The sequence below is a fragment of the Thermobia domestica genome, chromosome 2 (genome assembly GCF_964235325.1).
Source record: "Thermobia domestica chromosome 2, izTheDome1.hap1.1, whole genome shotgun sequence".
In the NCBI taxonomy this organism is placed as follows: domain Eukaryota; kingdom Metazoa; phylum Arthropoda; class Insecta; order Zygentoma; family Lepismatidae; genus Thermobia; species Thermobia domestica.
This window is the reverse complement of record NC_137455.1, coordinates 149,621,970-149,644,847: the sequence shown is the minus strand read 5'-3', so window position 1 is coordinate 149,644,847 and position 22,878 is coordinate 149,621,970. Positions and strand designations below refer to the sequence as shown.

Genomic DNA, 22,878 nt, shown 5'->3' with positions numbered 1-22,878 from the left:
CGGCTTATCCTAGTAATCAGGCAATGATATTACAATTAGGACGTGAATTGAAAAACATCCCAAGTTCACTCTTTCCGTATTTCAGTTTTTCTTATTCGTCGGCATTTGTGTTCCAAGAGCTACTCATTGTATAATATTACTGCCTAAGTCCAACTCAAAATCCTTTCTTTAATACAAAATAATTTCAACTGAATAGAATAACATCCTAAGTCGAAGAAATTGGGATGTTATTCAATTCAGTTGAGTGATTAAGACGTTTTCGCATTCAGACGAATAACATCACTACAATGGAAAACTTTAATGACTGAAAAAAATTTTATTCGGTTATAATGCTTTATTTGATCTTAGTAGTAAACAACGAGAAACCAAAGTTAGTCGCCTCTCAGACATGTAATAACAACATTATTGGATTCTTTCGTCCGCCTTTTGAAGTCGGTGCGGCAATAGTTTTTTAACTGTTTGATTTCGGTACAATTTTGTATGTAATATAACAACAATAAGAATAATGCGTAAATCACAAGACTCATTCCTCAACAATATTATAACACAAAACAGTGGCGTCATTTCAGAATTTGCTTCGGGCGCAGGGAGCAAAACTCTCCGATATAGTGTTTCATAATTTTCATTAATATATTAAAATGTAACCAGTTATTTACACTCTGAGCATGTAACGGTACTTTTAACAGCTTAGAAATATTTCAAATTGAGTCTCTGAATTGAAAAGCATCCCAAGTTCACAGATATATATATTACCCCATCGAATTTAGAAATGAGTTTACAAAATGTAAACTCGAAATATACAATTTCCCTAATAATTCAATGTGATTCAAGTTTGAAAAGTGTATCGCAAGTTCGCCTTATATGCTCAGATATAAAGAAAATAAATAAATAAAAAAAACTTCAAAAATACATACGTGAATGTAGCAAAGAAGATTTGTATTTTCTGCATATTACTTGTGCAGTATTTTACTGTATTTTATGTATAAATTTCGTCGTGTTTACTCTAGTTTGCCAACAACTTAAATCACAATTTACACAATTTAAACGTCCGGCCACTAATTGATTTCATGGCTTATGATAACTAACATAAATAATAATATGCCAAAGAAACAAGAAGAAATATCAAAAGACTGAAGAATGAAAACTGAAAGAATAGATACATGTAACGAAGGAAATTAGTGGAAAATATTGTCTACATCAATTATCAATTTTTTTGAATGTATGTACAACTAAACAGTGTTTGCGAATATAATTTACTTTAGTTCGAATACTGCCTGTAAATAATTGTAGTTTTATCTTTTACTTTATAAGAACAAATTATCTAGTATGTATTTTACCCATAATTTCAGGGATGGTATTCAGGACAACAAAGATAATTGTCCCAGAATAGCCAACAGTGATCAGTTAGATACCGATAGTGATGGACGAGGTGACGAATGTGACCCTGATATGGATGGAGATAAAATTCCAAATGAAAGAGATAATTGCCCCATTGCTTACAATCCTAATCAGCAGGATGTCGATCGTAAGTTTAATATAATCATATTTTATTAGTAGTTTATGTATTCTCTTAGAATAACTTTTCTTACTACATTTTCGGATTATTTTCAATTACAATCAATATAAGAAGTTTAATAAACCTTAATAAACCTTGGGCCACCGTAATAAACCTTCTTGCTTCAATTCTTTAAACTAAATCATGTTGTGCTTCAGTTATTAATGGAACATTCTCTTGTGAAATACGAACAAAATTTAAGACGTTTTTGGATACTTCACCCTCCCCCCCAAAAATAATTACCCCTTGTAGATTTTTTTCATATACATGACATATATGCCATATGTCCAGAAATGACATGACATATGCTGGACTTAATAATGAAATATTTGTTCATAAAATAACAACAAAATCGTATGAGTGATGTTTTACAAAATTGTCATAAAAAAAAAAAAAAAAAAAACCTCACCCCGAAAGCAAACTACCCCTTATGGATATTTTCATGAAAGTGATTTATGTAACATTCATGAATAATAATGGAATAATAATGAAATATTTATTTGTGAAATATAAACAAAATCACTTAAGTAGTTTTTGAGAGCCTGAAAAGAAACTCATTGCCAAGAGTAAACTACCCCTTGTGGATTATTATGTAAGGAATAATTTACGCAACATTCTAGTTATTATTGAAATATTTGTTTTTAAAATATAAATAAAATTGTCTGACTTTTTTTTTTTTTTTGAATCGTCTGAAAAATTCTTAATAATGAACTACAGCTCATAGATTTTTCAGAACAAATGATTTATGTCATATTGTTAGGTTAATAATAAAATATATATTTATGGAATATGACCAAAATGACCTGAGTAGTTTTTGAGGAAATCATCCATTAAAAGATTACCCTAAGAATAAACTACCCATTCTCGACTTCTGTACAGAAATTACTTATACCACAGTATAGAGTTGTTCTTGAAAAAATGATTTATGAAATATAAACAAAGTCGTTAGAGTTGTTTTTGAGAAAATCACATTTTTTTTCGCTCTTCAATAAACTACTTTTATTTTTAGGGGTGGAAAGGAAATTCGAAAATCACCCCTGGAGAACCACATGAAAACCTTAAGCTTAATATTTGGTTGAGATATGTTGAACAGACATCAGGACGAACTGATGGACAGATGTCAAAAAATCACCTTTACGGTATCTATGGGCCAAGAAACGTAAATGCATTGAAATCTCGGATTCGTTTATTTTTTTATTTATTTTTTTTTCATGATCATCATACTTTCTTCTCTCCTTTTGTCACTCGAAAGTAAAATGGGGGGACATATTCTTATGAAAGTACTTTACAAGTTGTTTTTGTTCATTTCTTAGTTTGAGATATTCATATGTAACAAATTTGATGCAACTTAATCCATCTCAATCTCAAACGAACAAAGTTGGATTAATCTTTTTAATATTGGCACAACAGAACACAATATAATGATATGAAATAAATTTGAAACATCTTGTCTGTTTAGAAGTTCATATGTAAATAGATTTCTAAAAAAATCAGGTTTTTATAATAAAAGCAAAAAGCAATGGTTTATTTGTTTTTATAGTTTAAATAAGTCTTTTTGGTTTATATTAAAAACTTATTTTGAAGGATAGTATTTATGTTAGAATACTAAATACTGATCTTTCACATATGTAGTATTGTAGTAGTAGACACTAGTAGACACAGATGTAGTATTGTAGTTGAATTTTTTTTTTTCTCATTATTATTTTTACTAAACTTCTTGTGTTGTAAATTTATAATTTTAGGGACAGAGAATGTGAAAAAACAATACCTCATATGCACTGAATACTCTACAAATAAGTGGATTTTGTAAAAGAATATAACAACACAAATTTCATTTCAAATTTCCTATACATAAGTACGTTATTAACTTATTATTGTGATACATCAAAGAGTATTATTGGCAGTCACTGATACTGATAGAAACTAGAAACTATAGTTGTTATACTTTGCTCCGTCCCTTTCTACTATCACCTGCAAAGAACTTGTAATTTTTTTACACTGTTCGTACCTAATTTCAACTTAATCAATTAGTCATGCAACTAGCTATCAGCTTCATGTTTGATGTTGAAGCTTCAAACAAAACTACCAGCTTAGCAGCCTTTTTGGTTCTCATATAGTTTCTTAACCTTGATTGAGTAAAACCGAATTAGGAAAAATCTATCAAAGGCAACTGTAGACGCTTGTGCAGGGCAACAACACAAAATAAATTGTTGTTATTATATTTCTCTATTTGAGATTTGTGGCTTTTCCATCATTCATATTTAGACGCCTGTGTCTTTTCTGTAGAATCAAAATATGACTCGTTAAATAGTTTTCTTTCACCTTCAAACTTTAAAATCGAAGAAAGAAGCATTTGGGAATATCGGATTCTTCAAAACTCATTCAAGATTTGTCCATATCTTTACTAAAACTTCTATAGTGCAATTATTCTCCTGCACTTCCAGTTCTGTGGCTACTGGTTTAAAAAGACAACATTTCTTTATCTTTAAGTGCTAGATTGAAGACTTTCCGTAAAGCTGGATCAATTACTAGTCAGTTTTCTTCGCATACTATCACAATTGCTGACTAACTGTTAACATACTTTTCTCAACAATCTAAGAAACTATTCCACTGTACCTCTGTCAGGAAAATAAGTTTAAATTTCCCAGCTTTAGATCATTCAATTCTGCAAGTAAACCAGAAATACCTTATTTAAATTTATTTTCGTGTATTTTAGTGTTTTGTTTCAGTTTTGAGTTTTCGTTATCTCTTAATTTGTTTGATGACTGTAGGAAATGGTGTTGGAGATATATGTCAAGAAGATTTTGATTTGGACAAAGTTCCCAACTACCTGGATAATTGTCCGAACAATTCTCAGATCTTCTCAACAGATTTCAGGTAAGTAGAAAAGTTTATATTAAAACCATTTAAATTATTTATTTAGTAAAGTACATTTACGAAATGAGTAGGCGCTAACTAAATATCGATATTTAACAGTTATGAGTATTGGCCTCTGAGACATAGACCTTCCCAAGATTTTTTTTTTTGCTGTATCGGTATTTAAAAATCAAATCTTGAAATATACAATTATAAAAATTATATATCATACACAGCTGGAAAGTTGGAAATTTCTTCTTTATTTTGGTATACCATATTTTATATTTGAATAATAAAGCAATATTACCAGTGCATCATGCATTGCATACAATTCACAAAAAATATAATAAAAATAGAATAAAAAATAAAAAGTAAAAAATAAAAATAAAAAAGTTGACGAAACATCTAATATACATAAAGAAATCACATTCACTGAATTTTACATACTATATTTGTTTATATATATATATATATATATATATATATATATATATATATATATATATATATAGATAGATAGATAGATAGATAGATATAAACATTCGATTACAATTTCAGCATCTACAGTATGTCAATTTACGATGTGAAATCTTTTCGTAAATGAAAAACCATCAAACAGTTTTTTTTTTTTTTTTTTTTTCAAAGTTTGGCTCTTGTGGTGGAATTTTGTGCACAAAGTGTTTCCCTTGGGTTAACCCAGTAATCCCAGATCCTGGAAGTCTCCCTAATAGTCTTCTCCTTTATATACAACCAGTACCTCACATATAATTTTTATGGATTCAGAAATGAATAGTTTGTTTCTCGTAGTTCTTTTTTATTAACAGTAGGAAAGAATGGACCAAAAAAATTAGACACACGTGAAATGCCTCACCATCAAAAAGATTGACGTTACTTTTGATAATTCCTCTTTTAAATTGAAGCTTATGACAGTCCGACAGATTTTTTCTCTCAATTTTTGCAGCAAAACAATAGGTACGTGGATATCGCTTTTAGACAAAGACGCCAACAAAGCAGTAAGGAGCACTTGCGAATCATCTAGTGTCAAAATTACAATCTATGAAATCCAAGGAATAATTAAGGACTACTAAATTCTTACTAGTATGAAGAAAATCCGATAAAATAAATTTTGAAGGGAAACACACATTTATACTTGATCCGCAGTCTATAGAAGTTCGATCACCTCATATATACTATATATACGTAATTAGTACTCTGTTACCCCATATATGCTATATATATGCAATTAATACTCAAAGTGTTAATAAAATACCATATCAAACAGTGAATTAATGAAGTGACATAGGAATCTATATGATGAAAACACATTACCCCATTGAATGCACTTCATTTCAACGATTAGAACCCTGTATGTACTGACAAGATGACAGTTTATATTATTATTACATAAATTGACGTAATATATTATACATTGCTAATTAATTTTCGATTAAATTATACATTTTTACACTAGGACATATCAAACAGTTGTTTTGGATCCAGAAGGTGATTCTCAAATCGATCCTAATTGGGTTATATACAATAAGGGAGCAGAAATTGTTCAGACAATGAATAGCGACCCTGGACTTGCTGTGGGTAAGTTTATTTATTTCCATTTTTAGAATTAATAATATTCAGATCTTATTTTTCTGTTGAAGTTACGTAAATTTGCATTTTTAAGCTTTTCGCGTTATTATGATATCAATATCATTGTTCCTATTGTATGCTCTTACATTCTAGTTTAGATTTAAGATTAGATATTTCAAAAAAAGTAAACAATAGAACATGATATTGTAGTAAGTAAAACTATAAAGTACGTGTAATGAAATTACTATGAAGAACATTTTCTTTATGGTTGCAAGAATGATACAAAGATAACTGAATAACATATTAAACTTAAGTTAGGGCGAGAGAACATGACAAGTTGGGATGATAAATTACAACACTAATGTGATTGAAGCGAGCCGAGATCCACTACAACTTACTTTAGTTCCAAATATTGTAATGATATTTAGTAGTAGAAACATAATAATAATAATAATAATAATAATAATAATAATAATAATAATAATAATAATAATAATAATAATAATAATAATAATAATAATAATAATAATAATAATAATAATAAACAAAAATTCACATTATATGTATTGCGTTGAAGCGTAGTTTCTCAACGAAATTGTTTCAGTACATGACTAAACTACAAGAGTTTAATTTTGTGTGATTGAATTACCTTACTTTGTCATTATAAGATTCATAAAATAAGAACGAAACAGTTTTTCCTACGAAGTAGATTATTCATAGCGAGGTAACTGTCACTTATGTAGTTGAACATTACAGATAAAAGTAGTTCAGCGTGTATATATATATATATATATATATATATATATATATATATATTGAAATAATCATTGAATAATAAATAAATGAAAACAAAAAATAAACATGAAAAAATAAAAGTAGAAAGTCAACAGAGAAGCGCTGTTATTCCTTTTGGTTACACCTCTTTACCCTTCTAAGCAGAAATAAAAATTGTAAGAACGATATCTATTTTTATTATTATTTAGTTATTTTGACCATTCTTTTCAATCAAGTGGCGCTTTAATTTTTATTAAGCTTGCCATGGCACTCTACTATGATTTTTTCAATCTGATTACATGAGATGTTTCCTTACTGATGATTTTATAGTCATGCACGTCTTCAAAACTCTAGTATCTATATTTTGTTCCCTGTTGTCTCTTATATCATATGTATATCTTAATATTACCCATTCACTTATTTTAACAATTTCAGTTCCATAAAGGAGCTGCCGCTAACCATTCACTCATATTCAAATTATCAAGTTAAACTTATTCTACATTTCATTCTTGATAGTACATGCACACTATCAAAAAATAATATATATTAGAATAATTTATTATATTGTTTATGTATGTGTTTATTTGTATTGAACTAACTATCCAAAGTAAACATTTTCATAGGAGCGAAATTCATAAAAATCAACTTTGAATAGTGGCGAGATTTGAAGGGAGACAGCGCTACCTTTTAGAATTTTATATGTATTAAACCATTAAGTCTAAATTACTAACTTAAAACTTCGTAATTTAAAAATTCTGAACTTAAAATTTCCTGGTTTTTGTTTTGTTTTGTTTTGTTTACTGGGATGAAACTACATACTTTTCTAGAACATGCTTCCATATGATAGACAGAAAGCAAAGCGTCTCGCGAAACCTTGAACACTATTCCTCTGCTGCATCCATTTAACTTGCATCAACCTATTGCAGCGTAGGAGTCACAGCCACGTGAGAAATTAAAGTCCAAAGACTCGTGCTGTGTAGTAGTACCTGTGAAAAGACAGTTGCTGTTCTCTCTACGTTTACAGGGCTGCCTATCTTCTTTATTTTAAGCTGGATTTGTAAGTGACAGAAACAGACCGATATTTCTTCTTATTTGCTTTTATTTTAAACCATCGTTTGAGCTCCCTCTATAAAATGTTAAATTGTTATAACGTACCCTTGAAGAACTTTAATATATATATATATATATATATATATATATATATATATTGTCCCTATGTGTCTCCAACATCAGAATAAGAAAAAGAAAACCTTCCTAACCAAAAGCTGGGATGTATTGGCAATTCTATCAGTTCTGTGCTTTTCGCCAGAGGGACAAGTGCAAAATTCAAGCGATAAGATTACCGCTACCTTTTATACCTGTGTGTGCGTGTGTGTGTCTATAAACTATTTTGTTATGTTGTGGTGGTCTGGTCATGAAATCGGATTTGACAAATCTTATTTTAATTCTGCAGCTTAGGTGTTGTAAAGTATTTAGAAATGACTATCCCTAAAGAGGGTATCAGGAAGTAATGTCCCCATTTCTAGCAAATGCGGAACAATTCAGAAATCTATACTTCGGGGAAAAAAGTACTATACACCAAATTTAACTAATTATAAAATTTTATACTTAAAGGAACAGAGTAAACATATATTGCAAAGAATATTGAAAACTCGAATATTAATACTATATTTATGAATTAGCATGGATCATCTTATTTCGAATACGGTAGTGATTAGTGTATATCAGCATCCTTTATATAGTACAAAATATCAAAACTAAAAGTAGAAGTAAAAAACAAATACCTCACAAATACAATATATATAAGTGTGTGTGGTGTCTGTCAGTGTACCCAGTTTTTTACGGCACGCTTCGCCACTGCTTTGAATAGACACAAAATATGATATTGTATTGATTAACTGCTTTCCGAAAGCAAGTGAAACTAACAGTCAGTATATTTCGTACATAATTCTGTGTCCATCATCAGGATAAAGCCAAGAAGGTTATCAACATAGGTAACGTTACATAAAGATTGGTTAAACAAAGACAAAAGGAAGCAGCTGACAAAAATTAGAATTAATGACTTAAGAACACACTACACATGGTGGTCAAGACATGTTAAGTTTAATTTATTTTATGTTTAATGTTTTTAGCTATACCTTTGTGTTCGTATTTAATTTTTGCCTCGGTTCTTAATATCTTTGCCTTCACCATGACGATGGGTATAGAGTTATGTTCGAAATATCTCATATTAACTGGTATTTCTACGTGTTTTTTAAAAGTAGTCCATGTAAAGTTCTATCTTATTCTGTTGCTGCCCAAATAAAATGTGGAAAGTTATTGAAGATATGTTGAGAGACAAATGAAACTAAGTATAAATAAATCCCTAAATCATTTGCAACCAATATAACCCTTTAGTCATACTTTTACATCATTTTTCAATTTATAAGCAAGATTGTGTGTAATGATGACAATCTAAATATGGATGCACTGCTTTTTGTTTGGAAAGAATGAATAAATTTTGTACAATTTTATGAGTTTGTTCCATTGCCTCATAAGGTTTTATCATAGTTCTTGAATATATTATTTTTACGTATACCTTGTAAAATTAATATTGTTTAATAAACAAAAATTCAAGTGAATAAAATGCAAAAACATTTTTATACATTAAACAACTTTGATCTTAGTACATTTTCTATTTTGAATTCTTGATTTTTGATTTTATGTCTTGCTTTTCCTTCATTAACTTGATTTTCTGGCAGTAATTTTCTATAATACAGTAAAGAGAGTAACTAAATATTTTTTTTTCCTTAATGCAGGATTTGATGCCTTTGGAGGTGTAGATTTTGAAGGCACATTCTTTATTGATACTGAGATTGATGATGACTATGTTGGATTTATTTTCAGGTAAAAAATCAAATAAATCAAAGAAAAAGAAATACATATTGTTTTATGATCATAAGATAACACTTTTTCTCTTAGGTTTATAACTATGTAAATTTCAGTTTCCTGGCAGATTAGTCTTTTTTTCTTTTTTTAAATGAAATGAGTATCAGGTAGTAAATAAAAGGCACGAGCCAACGTACTAAACTTTCTCGCTGCAATTTTTAAACTGAATCAGATTGTATTGCAGATATTAATGAAACGTGAAATATGAACAAAATTATAAGATGTTTTCGGAAAACTTCACCCAAAGAAACTTCACTTCCAAGTGTAAACTACTCCTTGTGAAGTTTTTCGTAAACAATAATTTACACAACATTCTAGAGTTATTATTGAAATATAAAGCATATTATGTATATTATATGTTATTTTTATAAAATATGAACAAGACTGCCTGAATTGTTTATGTGGAAATCATCCGAAGAAAACTCAAGCCCCAAAATAAACTCATCCTCATAGATTTTTCAGGACAAATGCGTTATGCCATATTGTCAGGTTATTAATAAAATATTTATTTATGAAATATGAACAAAATCGCCTGAGTCGTTTTTGAGAAAACCGTTCAAAAAAACACCCTCATGAATAAACTACTACTCGTAGATTTTTTCAGTACAAGTGACTTATACCATACTGTCAGATTATTAATTAAATATTTATTTATAAAATATGACGAAAATCTCCTTAGTCATTTTTGAGAAAACAGTTCGAAAAATTCACCACCAAGAATAAACTACCCCTCATAGATGTTTTCAGCTCAAATAAATTATACTATATTATCAAGTCACTAATGAAATATTTATTTATGAAATATGAACAAAATTGCCATGGTGGTTTTCGAGGAAATTATCCTAGAAAACACTCACCACAAGAGTATACTACCTCTTCTCAATTTTCCCAGAGAAGTGACTTATACCACAATATGGGATTGTTATTGAAAAATTGATTTATGAAATATAAACAAAGTTGTTAGAACCATTTTTGAGAAAATCACATTTTTTTTTTTTATTTTCACCCTTCAGTAAACTACCTTTATTTTTAGGAACTTCGATACCCCCTTCCCCTGGAGAATCACATCAAACTCTTAAGTTTAAGATTTGGTATGGCCTTGAGATGAGTATACGTAGGGACGAACAGACGAGCTGATGTCGAAAAATTACTTTTTCTATATCTATGGGCCATAAAACGTGTAAATCCTTTGAAATTTCAAAGTTGATTTTTTTCACAACTACCATTATTTCTACTCTCCTTTCGTCGCTAGAAAGTGAAAAACTATAGATAACCTACAGGATTCATGACAATTAAATCTTTAAATATTTGAAGATGAATAGAACGTTCGTTTGTATTGTTGAGTGAAATTGCTACAATATTGCTTTAAGTAAATGCTCTTTCACTTATATGCAGGAAAAAAAAAATAAACATAGTGTTGAAAATATACAAAACTGCTTTTTATTGATATCATTGGTGAAATTGCCTCAAAGCTGCACCAAATAATATTTTTCCACGTAAATGAGAAATCTACCTCTTGCGCGTGGGGCCCCTAATTCGATCTCAGCCCAGCCAAATGAGTTTGAGGTAGACAAACATCGTGTGCGTAAATTTTGTCGGGGTTCTCACGTTTTCTCCAACTTCCGCCATTCTACCATTATCATTTATCTCATCATCATTGTCTCCCTTAGACTCGATGCATTATTGTGGGACGTTAAACCAAGAAAATGGAGACAATAAGGAAAATGCTTGAAAACCGCTTATAGGTAGTTTTATTTTTTTTTGTAGTAAAGTGCAGTTTGAAATAACCTTCCAGCCAGCCTACAAAAGAGTTACCAATTTCATCGTTGAATATCAGCAAAAGAATGTTACTTTTTAAATTCCGAGCTCGGATAAATTTCCCACATGTCCGACAACCGACTTCCACTTGCAGAAAGTAACTGAGGAATTCATATACGAGACTCGACCTAAACTCGAGTTTCATTCGGTTGTATTAATAAACTACCCCGATTCCTACTCGCGCTTAGGATTGAAAATGTTAAAAGAAGATTCCAATATGAGATTATAAAATTATTTCATTTCTGATGTGCTGATTAGCATTCACTAGTTTCTTTTTTATACATTTACATTTAAATAGATCAATATTAATATTATTGAACATTAGTATAAGTTTTTGTCAGTGAAATATTTCAGTATATTTGAAAAGAGTAAAGAAAAAAATAAAAATAAAATAGTATAATAACTGGCTAGGTAATTCATTTTCTTGAAATATAACCTCGTGATGAATAACAGAAAAATCATGATTTCTTTCAAAGTTTGTAAAATTTTAAAATTAAGCAGAAATTAGAGCTGATGTGCAAATTTTAGACTTGGCAAGAGATTGAAAGGTGAAGTAATCATAAAAATTGGTGCACATACTTTGGCAAATAAGTTCTCTTGTGTTTACACAATGTTCACTACCTCTGCCCGATAAGATTTCTGAGATGTTAGCTGTACTTAATAAGTTTATTAGTTGAATTTTAAATTTTCGTTTTGCAAGTTTCGATTACACGAGTACATATGTTTAAATGTCGCAATCGAAAATTGAGTTTTGACAATTATATATATTTTACATGATTATGATATTTGAGAAATATATTTTCAGTAGTTAACATTTCTATCATTACAAATTTTACGAAAGGCATGTAAAAGCAATACTATTAAGAAGCGTTGAAATGTTTTTATAGCAATAGAATAATAATTCATTTCTTTATTTAGTTACCAAGACAATTCTAAATTCTATGCTGTAATGTGGAAACAGAATACCCAGACTTACTGGCAAGCAACTCCGTTCCGAGCTGTAGCAGAGCCAGGAATCCAACTGAAATTAGTACAATCAAATACAGGTCCAGGACAGATGTTACGAAACTCTTTGTGGCACACAGGAGACACAGAAGATCAAGTAAGTACATTTTTATATAGTCATTAGAGAAAGTACATGTCTACCATTTTGTCAATACTTTCAAAAATACTGAGTGGGTTGAAAAAGGTTTTCCATAACTTACGGAAAATTGCTGTCCCTTTATTGTGTACAATTCATTCAATAAATGAAAACAATTTTGAATGTAATCTTTAATATTAATAACACTTCTTAAGCGGAAACTTCTATAAACTTTTCCTATATTTAAATTGGATATCATTGAAACTTTTTAAATATAATAATCGTCTATTTTTCGGATCGCTAAAGTAAAACTTAAATTTATGTATATTGTATGTGTTTTGAAGATTACTATATATTCTTTGTGGTGAAAGACCTGTCTTTGAATGTTGTTACAAAGTGTCTCTAGTTGTTATTTACCTCTTCTTAATGATAACAGTCGACTCATATATGAGTCAACCATAAGGATTATAAATTATGTATGTGTGTTACAGTCTAATAAATTATTTATACAAAGGAAAAAGAAAGAAAGGAAGAAAGAAAGAAACGGGGAGAGAAGTGCAGAAGCCATCGACAGAAAAGTAATGATGTTGGAAGACTTTAGAATCCAAATGTCAAAAAAATATGTTAAAATCTTAACATCCAAAAAGCACTCGTATATCAAGTTAGGATCAATAATCGATTTGAAGTTGTGCAGAGTGCAATACAGGACAAAAATGATGATGATGATGACACTAACAATGATATTGATGTAACGTGAACAAATATCCATTATATTGTAAAAATAGCAGAGGAAAGCACTGGATACAACGGCCGGAGAAACGTTAGATAAGGCATGTACAAACGTGAATGAACAATAGAAATAGGCTACATTTTGTAGCTTCAGATTCAAAACATATAAACACTGAAAGTTACGAAAACAGTAAACTTTAAGCTGCATGTGCTTTTAGGCGCAAGAAACTAGAACTCAGAAAGATAAAATTAAGAAATATAAGAAAATAGTGAAAATAAAACATGTGTATAAATGCATAAGTGGATTCAGAAAGAAATATCAATCCATGTCGAATGTAGTTCAGAATAAAAACTGAAACATTCTAGCTGAGCCTGAAAATCTTTTAGATAGGTTGAAGCGGCATTTCGATAACATAAGTGTGTACGTGGAAAGAGAAAAAAAGTATTGAAATGAGCACTATAGAATCCCTGACTGAGAACCATCCCTACTAGAGATCAACGCCGGAGTGTCCTTTAATGAATAAGTACGGTACACAGATTAATCTGCTTCATTAGCAGAAAGAAGTTCCTAAGGAATGAAAAGAAAAGATGATACCTACATTCAAGAAAGGAATTAAACACCAAGAATATCGAGAAGTCCTTACTTTTAATATGCTACGAGTTTTTGTTTAACATTGTTGTATCAGATCTTGAGTATCTTAAAATGAAAATGAAATCTTTAAGTTTTACGTTCCTCGGTTATGCCGGCTAGGCTAAAGATGATGATGATGATGAGAAATGAATGAAATGGTGGAATGGAGAAGGTGGGAGGAAACGGGAGAATCCCGGGGAAACCTACGCACATGGTGTTTGTCCACCACAAAGCTCACTTGGCACGGGCTGGGATCGAAGCAGGGTCCCCATGCACCAGATCGAGTATCTTAGTTATCTTGAGATCATTAAACTGACTTCAGACGTAATATATCAACATTGAAACACATACTGAAACACATATTTTGTATCAGATTCGGAGAAGTAATGGGAATATAATGTCGATGTTCAACAATTATTTATATGTCGTCAGAAAATCTATGATATTATTACAAATACTATATTTTGGAGGACTTTGGAGTTCCCAAGATGATTGTAGAGTTCATGAAGTCATAATTTATTAAAGCAAATAGTAAGGAAATTACTACGAAATTCATAAGAGTTTCAAGTAAGAAAAGGGACAATCTTCATTAATTTTGACTTCTATTCATAGCAAACAAGAGGGCTGGAGGTTACTAACCAGTTGCTTGCGTATACTGCGTCGACTTCTTACTAAATAATATGAGGTAGATGCAAGAAAATACGAACACCGTTTTAACACTTGTAAAGAAATTAATATTAAAGTCATTATAAATAAACTGAATACATGGCAAAATACTAATCACGTAAACAATAATCAATAATAATTACGCATAAAAGATTATCAGATTTAAATGTTATGTAATGATAACAAATTAGAATGAAGTTAGCAAGAAAATTAAAAGTAGACTAAAGTCGAAAAACTCATGTTATTAATATTACAGAATCTGTTGTTATCGCGCCGATGTCATATAAAAAGTAAAAGCATAATTATGTTTGTTGTTTTGAATGGTTGTGAAATTATGGTCTTAACTCTTAGAGTGAATATAGGCTAAGTGTTTTTGAATATACAATTTTGAGGAAAATAATAAACGATAAACAGCGAATAGGGAAAATTATACAACGTGTAAATACAGATCAGATATTGGCCACTGAATATCATCATATGAATAATACGATCGATAAATCTAAGATGGGAATATTTATTATTATTATTATTATAGATGGGATATGCTTCATTATAAAAGATTGCAAAAGATCTCGAAATTAATTGACATTAGTAAAATATGTAAGTATAAACCTAGTACAAATTTAACACTAATAATAATAATTATTATTATTTGCTTCGTATATGAAAAGATACTGTGAGCGCTCATATTTATTACTAACTTGAACACAGTATACTAAATTCAAACAACAAAACCAGTTTTTATTTTATCGTCTTTTCATTCAGTTTAAATAATAAATGAACAAGAATACTCTTTCTTTAAATTGCCTTAGTTTGTAAATTTTACAATAACTATAATTAGGCTCAGTTGGAACTTTTTCTTTGATTTCTTTCCTTAAGTTATCTTCTGACTCAATACTTTTGAATCTTCGTTCTAAAACTCAAATAAGATTTCAAGTAATAGCTTCTCCTTGCAATCTAATTAAAGCGAAAAGCTCGGGCACGTAATGTGTATGCACATCAGCCAATAACTTTTTTTTGTATTTATTGTAGCATACTCACTTCCTTGAAAAAATATCTATCATATCGACTGTTTAGCATGAACTTTTTAGGTTTATGACAACACTTATAATATGTTTGTCCTAACCTGTTACAGTTCTCGCACAAGGTTTTCACGTAATAAACAAAAAAGTCTTGATCAGCAAACCAGACATACGGCAAATCTCACGACATCGTCGCGCCGTCCTCTTAGAACGCACGATTGACACGAACTTAGTCATTATTTATCTTATGATGTGTATGTGTTTTTAATACAACAAGGATTTTTTCTTCGGCCAAGCATGGTGAGCAACGCTGGCGAGTGAAGTGCAATGCAACAATTGTCAGAGCTGTAATAAATTAGACCATACGTATAACAGTAATATTGTTGATTAAATTGAAACTTCTTCTAATATAAACTAAACTGCCCGGTGCTACAACTCAGAAACTGCTCTGCAGAACTGCAGGGCTTGTCAGTTAGACGTGTGTGAGTGTGTGTGTGGTCAGCTCATTGCACATATTGCCGTTATTTGCAGCTTGTTTAACCCTAGTTCGCTATCTTTCAATAAATTGTGTGCTGCTATTAAATTTTATGTGCCATTACTTTTTTTAAAATTTAGTGTTTTCCAACATTTCTGACATTTTAGTGTTCATTCGTTACTCGACAAATACTATACCTCAACAGGGGACATTCTTTTCTCGCATCAATTGTACTTTTTTCTTTTAGTACGTTTATTAAAAAAATATTTTGACTTCTCCCTAGGTCAAGTTGTTGTGGAAGGACCCACGCAATGTTGGATGGAAGGAGAAAGTTGCCTACAGATGGTTGTTGCTTCACAGACCTAAGATTGGACTTATTCGACTCAGGATTTTCGAAGGGGAAAATATGGTGGCTGATTCTGGTAATATCTATGACTCAACACTTAAAGGAGGACGGTTAGGAGTATTCTGTTTCTCGCAAGAAATGATTATTTGGTCAGATCTCGTCTACAGATGTAATGGTAAGTGTAAAGTAAGGTAATAGTATCCTACGCGATGAATATTTTTAATTTGATATATATTTTAAATTCAGGAGGTAATATGTTACATAATTTCTTACCCTAGACGTTACGGTTTTTTGATAATGTTACTTCTATGTTGAACATATGAAATTAATCTGTTTTACGAGTATTAAAGTATGTATATATTTATCCAATACGAAATATTCATTGATCAGCTTTATGTATGTATAGTATAGCATGATACAAATGTAAGCTATATAATAGTGAAATCCCAAGATCTTTCAACAACTGTCGGGAAGAAATTATACTTTTTCGGGATAATATCCTGATTTTCTGTATTATTATAAACAATGCTACTCTTTCTACTACAGTAAAACCTTTCTTAACGGACACTTCTGCCAGCGCCTCTAGTATTATTTGTTTCCGGTGGGTTCCAAAGGCATGAGCTACATATAAAACTTACAATGGTCATGTTTTACATTAACATATAAATAATATCATGAAAGAGAAATCTGTCATGTTTGTTTAAATTTCCGAAAGAAAAAGCTTTTAAAGAGCAAGCAGATCAAAGATAAGAAAGTAAGGAAACGGAAGGAAACGTGTTCACATAAAAATAAAGTAAAACGCTTACCGACCTTTCCTTTTCTTACCTAGTAGACGTATTGTTTGGAATCCAAAATGTGAGTTTTGGAACCTTGCACTTAGGTTCAGACCGGAAATTGTAATTTTGATATTAGCCAATATTTACATTTATAAGTAATGCATGAACAGTTACAGCAAAAGCTATGAGAAATCTAGATTTGTACAACTTCTCTGTAACGTACACCTCTCATTTATGGACAAATAATTATGTACCATCACTGTCAGTTATTCAAAGATTTCGTTGTATTACCCTAAAATACGATGCTATATTTTATTCATAAATCACTTTCACAATTTGAGTAAAATTCTATTATTTAGAATGAACGGTTTTATAGAACTTTGAGAAGCTTACTTACTTAATTATCACTAATGACGTAGTAATAATTAAGTGAACTTGGATTCGAAAGTCTTGATTTCTTTCTTTCTCCGGAGATGCTTGCAAGGGAAGTTGCATAGGTAAAAATTAAAGTTTTATCACTTTAAAATAAAGGAGGAAAAGTTATCTGACGTACTAATTGTTGTACACAAGAAGTAGAACATTACTCGTAGATAAGTTTTCTTTCCTTATTTTCAAATGATAAAACTTTAACTTTTACCTATTTGACTTCCCTCAAGAACCGTCTCTCTCTCTCTCTCTCTCGATATATATATTCTTGTTCAAGTATTCTAGAACAGATTCCTTCTGCTTTTATCCTCAGAGACGAGAGAGAATGAAAATTTAATTATAAACATGTAAAAATGCCTTATACTACAAAACACATAATGCAAAGCAATTTCTTCCATTTTGTATATCATCACATGAGAACCAGAGGAACGCAATTCCATTTTCGTAGGTTTACAGGCGAGAAGACAAAAATATTATTTTCTTAGAAAGATTTGTTTTTAATAAAATGGTAATTTAGCTACATTACAACAGATGATCGACAAGGAGAGCAGATGACGTTACGTTCCATTTACACCAAGCGGGGCTTTCAAAATTGTATCTAAACATGAAGGAAACAGAAACAGCATTTTTTGGAGTAACGTTCCTCTGGTTCTCATGTGACGATATAATTTCCTACTTTTTACACTTTAAGAAATATAAAATTCAATTATCAAATTGTATTGTATGAAATTAAAAATGAAACTTACATGTGCAAAATGGAGAATCAATTTTGTTTCACTTGTGGAGTTGTATTATTTTCATTAAGTTAACGAATTTTGTAATATAACGGAAAATGGTAGGATATTTTCGATAACTGCCAAGCACAGAAGTAGAATTACTAAAGAATGAGATCAAAATCGAAAACATTCAGCATATTGGATGCTTCCACACGCTTTCCTTTCTCCATGCTAACTCTAGAATTATTATTTAAATAATTAATATTTTTCTGACCAGAATATGTACTTTTTTATAAATTAAAATATTCCGTAACAGTTTCCATAACGTAACGTTATCTTCCTCAGATGTAACGTCTCTATTACCTGCATTAATATGAACATACATATTAACGTCTATCGCTTGTGCGTTACGTTTGGGAGCAGATGTCTGCGAACAACACCGGTGCCTTGCTTGCGGAAGTTTAGTGGATAAGAAAGGTATACATGGCCTATCATGTCTTCACAGTGCTGGCAGACACTCTCGCCACTCCGATGTTAATGACCTCATCATGAAAGCCCTCATCTCTTCTGGAACGCCTTCCGTGAGAGAGCCAATGGGGTGTAGTCGTTCTGACGGCAAGAGACCTGACGGAATGTCTTTGATGCCATGGAAACGAGGGAAGGCCTTAATATGGGATTTCACTTGTGCCGATACTCTAGCCCCCTCTAATCTTCCTACTTCTTCCATAAAAGCTGGGATGGTCGCAACTCGTAGAGAATCTGAAAAGAGACGAAAATATAACAGCCTCTTGGACAAATACCACTTCGTTACCATCGCCATCGAAACTTGTGGCTCCTGGGGTCATGAAGGACTAAACTTTATTAAAGAAGTTGGACGCCGAATAACTCTCAACACAGGCGACACTCGAGCTTCAGCCTTTCTTATAAAAAAATTAAGTATGGCTGCGCAAAGAAGGAGCGTAGCAGCGATGCTAGGAACGCTTCCACCGGGAAAAGCATTGGAAGAAATCTTCCTTCTGTAACCACCCTGCTCTCACCAAACTCACGCAATTTCTGCTAATTAATAATATATGAAATGTATTTTTGGAACCTATGTTGCAATTTTTATAATAATGAAGTAATTTTCATTTTCGGTGAAATGTGATTCAAAATTCTGCCATTGAATCCTCACACAGTGTTAGCAGGGAGTTTTAGAACAGAGATCGCCTTAGCAAATCAGATATTCTCAGAGCATGATTTTAAACAGAATACTCCAAGCATATGTGTATCCAATTGTTCTTTCTATAAAATAGATGTAAAATTAAAAAAAAACTATTAAAAAATTATTTAAATTCTTTCCTTCTTTAAGTTCATTTTATGCAATGAAATAATTTTAATAGGAGTTAAATACTTAGTCTTTTCAATGTTTCTACCTTGTACGATCTTGAATAAGTGAAGAAAGTTGGTATACATTGTATGTGTCTTTGAATGTTAATTTCAAATGTCGATTTTCAGTTTATCTTCTTTTGCTTTCAGTGTAACAGTTCATTATGAATTTTTGTTTCTTAATTTTAGACAACGTTCCTGAAGCCATCTATCGCGAGCTTCCACCGAGATTGCAACAAGAAGTAGAGATTGACACAAGCAAACCACCACAACCTTTCCTTACGAAGAAATAATTTAATTTTGTTTGACTAAGTAACAGTGAGATAGAGCAACAGAGATTACAATTTACCTGTGATGTGTAAGTGAGTGTGTGTGTCTGTGTGTTTGTGTAGAACTAATAATTATTATTTTTTAATTAAAAAAAGCAGTGAAAGACGCTTTATTTGTGACCGATAGAAACATTAATAACGAAAGAGAAATATTACTTATAAAAAATGTTAACAGTGCAATAACTGAGTGAAATATAATTATAAAGTATTGTCGCAAGGAATGTAAAGAAAACAGTTACTCACAAATTTATTTTTATAATTTTGAATAGGAAGTACTAAAAATAATTTCTATATCGTCTTTTGTTTTGTAAATTACTTTGTACAATGATACATTGTTCGTATAAAATGTACATTAACGTAATAATATATGTGTGTTAATTTTTTTTTGACCCTTATCTATTTGTTTTAATTTCTGCGTGATATTTTTCTTTCTAATTGTGATGGAATAAATTTCATAGAAAATTTAAGAATATAAATAGATCTCGAATAATGAATCGTGATACAAAATTGATATCTGCTTAATAGTCCAGTAAAGATAGCCCATTTTTCTGCCAAGAAAGGAACAAATTAGTAACAAGATGAAAATTGGTATGGAAGTAGGGGCATGTGTCAGGAATAGCATACTAAAAGTCCCCTAAAATCCCACTGTAGCTTTTCCCGCAATTTTGAAAAATGTCCGCCATCTTTAGACGACGACAAGGAATTTATGGAAATCGTCACCCTTTATGTTTATTCCTCTAGCTACCGTTCTAATTATCACAAAGCCATGAATCATATATGGTTGGAAAGCTTGAAAGACAGAAAATCTAAGTAAATAACATATATGCCCATCGTGCTAAATTTCTAGAAGAAGAGGAAGAAGAAAACAGCTTTTTTATTTAAAAAAGATATATTTTCAGAAATCATGAGAAGTTTGCAACACTGACAGTTATTGCACACCAACGAAACACCACCAACAGATGTCCTTGATATGTATCTCAATCATAGCCAACAATGACACAAATCGGTGCAATACAAGCCGAGAAAAAAATATAACTTATGTTACTTTCTGACCTCTTTGTACAAAAGTGCATAAGGTGACATACACTTTCACGGTTCTAGTCACCTTCTTTTATCACATAGGACCAAGAGTTATATATCATTGAAAATCTTAAGAAACGTAAATTCGAACGAGGTAACACTTATACTAATCAAGCCCAATTTGTGGAAGAAGCGCAAAACTCAAAATTTCGGGACAAAACGTGATTTTCGCAATAAATTCTTTAAAACTTGCAACACTGACAATTATCGTATGTTAACAAAACTCAGTTACCGTTTTCACTATCATCATTATTAGTTTACTCTTAAAATGGCCAACGTTTTTCCCAATGGAGTAAGCTTTTATGATACATAGTTTTACATCACTTAAATATAGCACAAAAATCATTTATTGACAGCATTAGAAAGTAGCAGAAATTGGTAGTCTCCTATTCATAGGAAAATCGTAATGCACACACTAAAAGTAACTCTCAACTACAATAGTTATTTGAATGTAATTTTTTTAAAAATTTCTTGTTTATAACTTATTTTATTAGAAATCGACGAGGTTATCATTATCTCGTTCATCTCTATGGTCTTCATCATTTGGTTTTGCATTCATGCATCCAATTCCTCGACACTGAAATAAGTTAGAGCACACAATTCCTGCTTTTCGACAACCGTACATACTTTCACAGCCCTTTTTACAGTTATAGGATATTACACGGAGCGGGTTCCTTGGTCATTCTTGCTGGTACGAGGATACCTCCTAATGTCGTCCATTAATATTCAGTCGCTCGCATATCATTGAGCAATACCTGGGCTCAAAAAACGTACACTGTCAGAGAATGAATGGAATATACCACTTTTAATGTACACACGCAAAGGTAATGGTCTTTCGGATTTAATAATTGAAGATATAAGATACCTTCGTGTTCTGAATATCCAAACTGAAATCCACCTTCTGTACGATGTAACATGGATGATTCTCAAGTGGTTAAAGACACCAACTTGCCCGAATTGGAATGGATTTATGCAGCTGGTGACAAGCAACAACCATAAGTACCAAGCTTATTAAGTACTAATTCAACCTTTCATCAATCTTCAGCCATAAGCATGGATGCTGTATACTCGGCGCTTATGTTTGCCAGCAAAGAATGTGCAGGAAATAAGCAAAAAAGCGTGCTTAGTCACGTTGGATCAACCTTTGTACTCTAAAGCATCTGACATTGTAGCAGCATGTAGAAATGCTGGTGAATTACCGTCAGTGATTGTTAGACTTGGGGGTTTTTCACTCTATAATGTCATTTATGGAAACAGTTGCATATATAATGAAAGGTAGTGGCATTGAAGAACTTTGGTCTTGTGTGTATGCTAGTAACTCCATGTCACAGATAAAGCGATGCCATTCTTATTGCTCGTGCTTTGCGAGCTAATTTTTTTAAAATACAGTTAGCAATTGTAATATATACTGTTTATTTAATGAATCAGACGCCACTGAGGAGTTTGAGCGTCAATTGCGAGATGTTTGTATTCCTCTGATGACTGAAGAAGATATCGATATTGATGTAGTGGTTCAACATTCAAACATAGTCAATCAAGATTGTAAATTATCTGAAGTTATTCATTGACGCTGCTGCAGAAACAAGCCGTATCTCTAATTTATTCGCTCAGCTTGTAGAAATTATGCGTCTTTTAGTTCGAAAGAACTGAAGACTTGAATCTTCATCTTCACTGCATGTGAGAAATGTTACCATACTTCTATGCAGCTGAGCATCTTTTGT

The 22,878-nt window shown here is 31.1% G+C and overlaps 1 protein-coding gene across 3 annotated transcripts in view; it reads left to right on the top strand.

Moving 5' to 3' along the window:
- Positions 1 to 20,443, top strand: part of Tsp (Thrombospondin) — a 265,557-nt gene extending 245,114 nt beyond the window's left edge. For all 3 annotated transcript variants that reach the window (XM_081747100.1, XM_081747107.1, XM_081747091.1), the window contains 7 exons: positions 1,350 to 1,525; positions 4,327 to 4,432; positions 5,883 to 6,004; positions 9,568 to 9,655; positions 12,434 to 12,617; positions 16,403 to 16,640; positions 19,938 to 20,443. In XM_081747100.1, coding sequence (XP_081603226.1) covers positions 1,350 to 1,525; positions 4,327 to 4,432; positions 5,883 to 6,004; positions 9,568 to 9,655; positions 12,434 to 12,617; positions 16,403 to 16,640; positions 19,938 to 20,041 — 1,018 coding nt within the window. In that variant the 3' untranslated portion in view covers positions 20,042 to 20,443. The remainder of the gene's footprint in view (positions 1 to 1,349; positions 1,526 to 4,326; positions 4,433 to 5,882; positions 6,005 to 9,567; positions 9,656 to 12,433; positions 12,618 to 16,402; positions 16,641 to 19,937) is intronic.
- Positions 20,444 to 22,878: the final 2,435 nt, after the last annotated feature.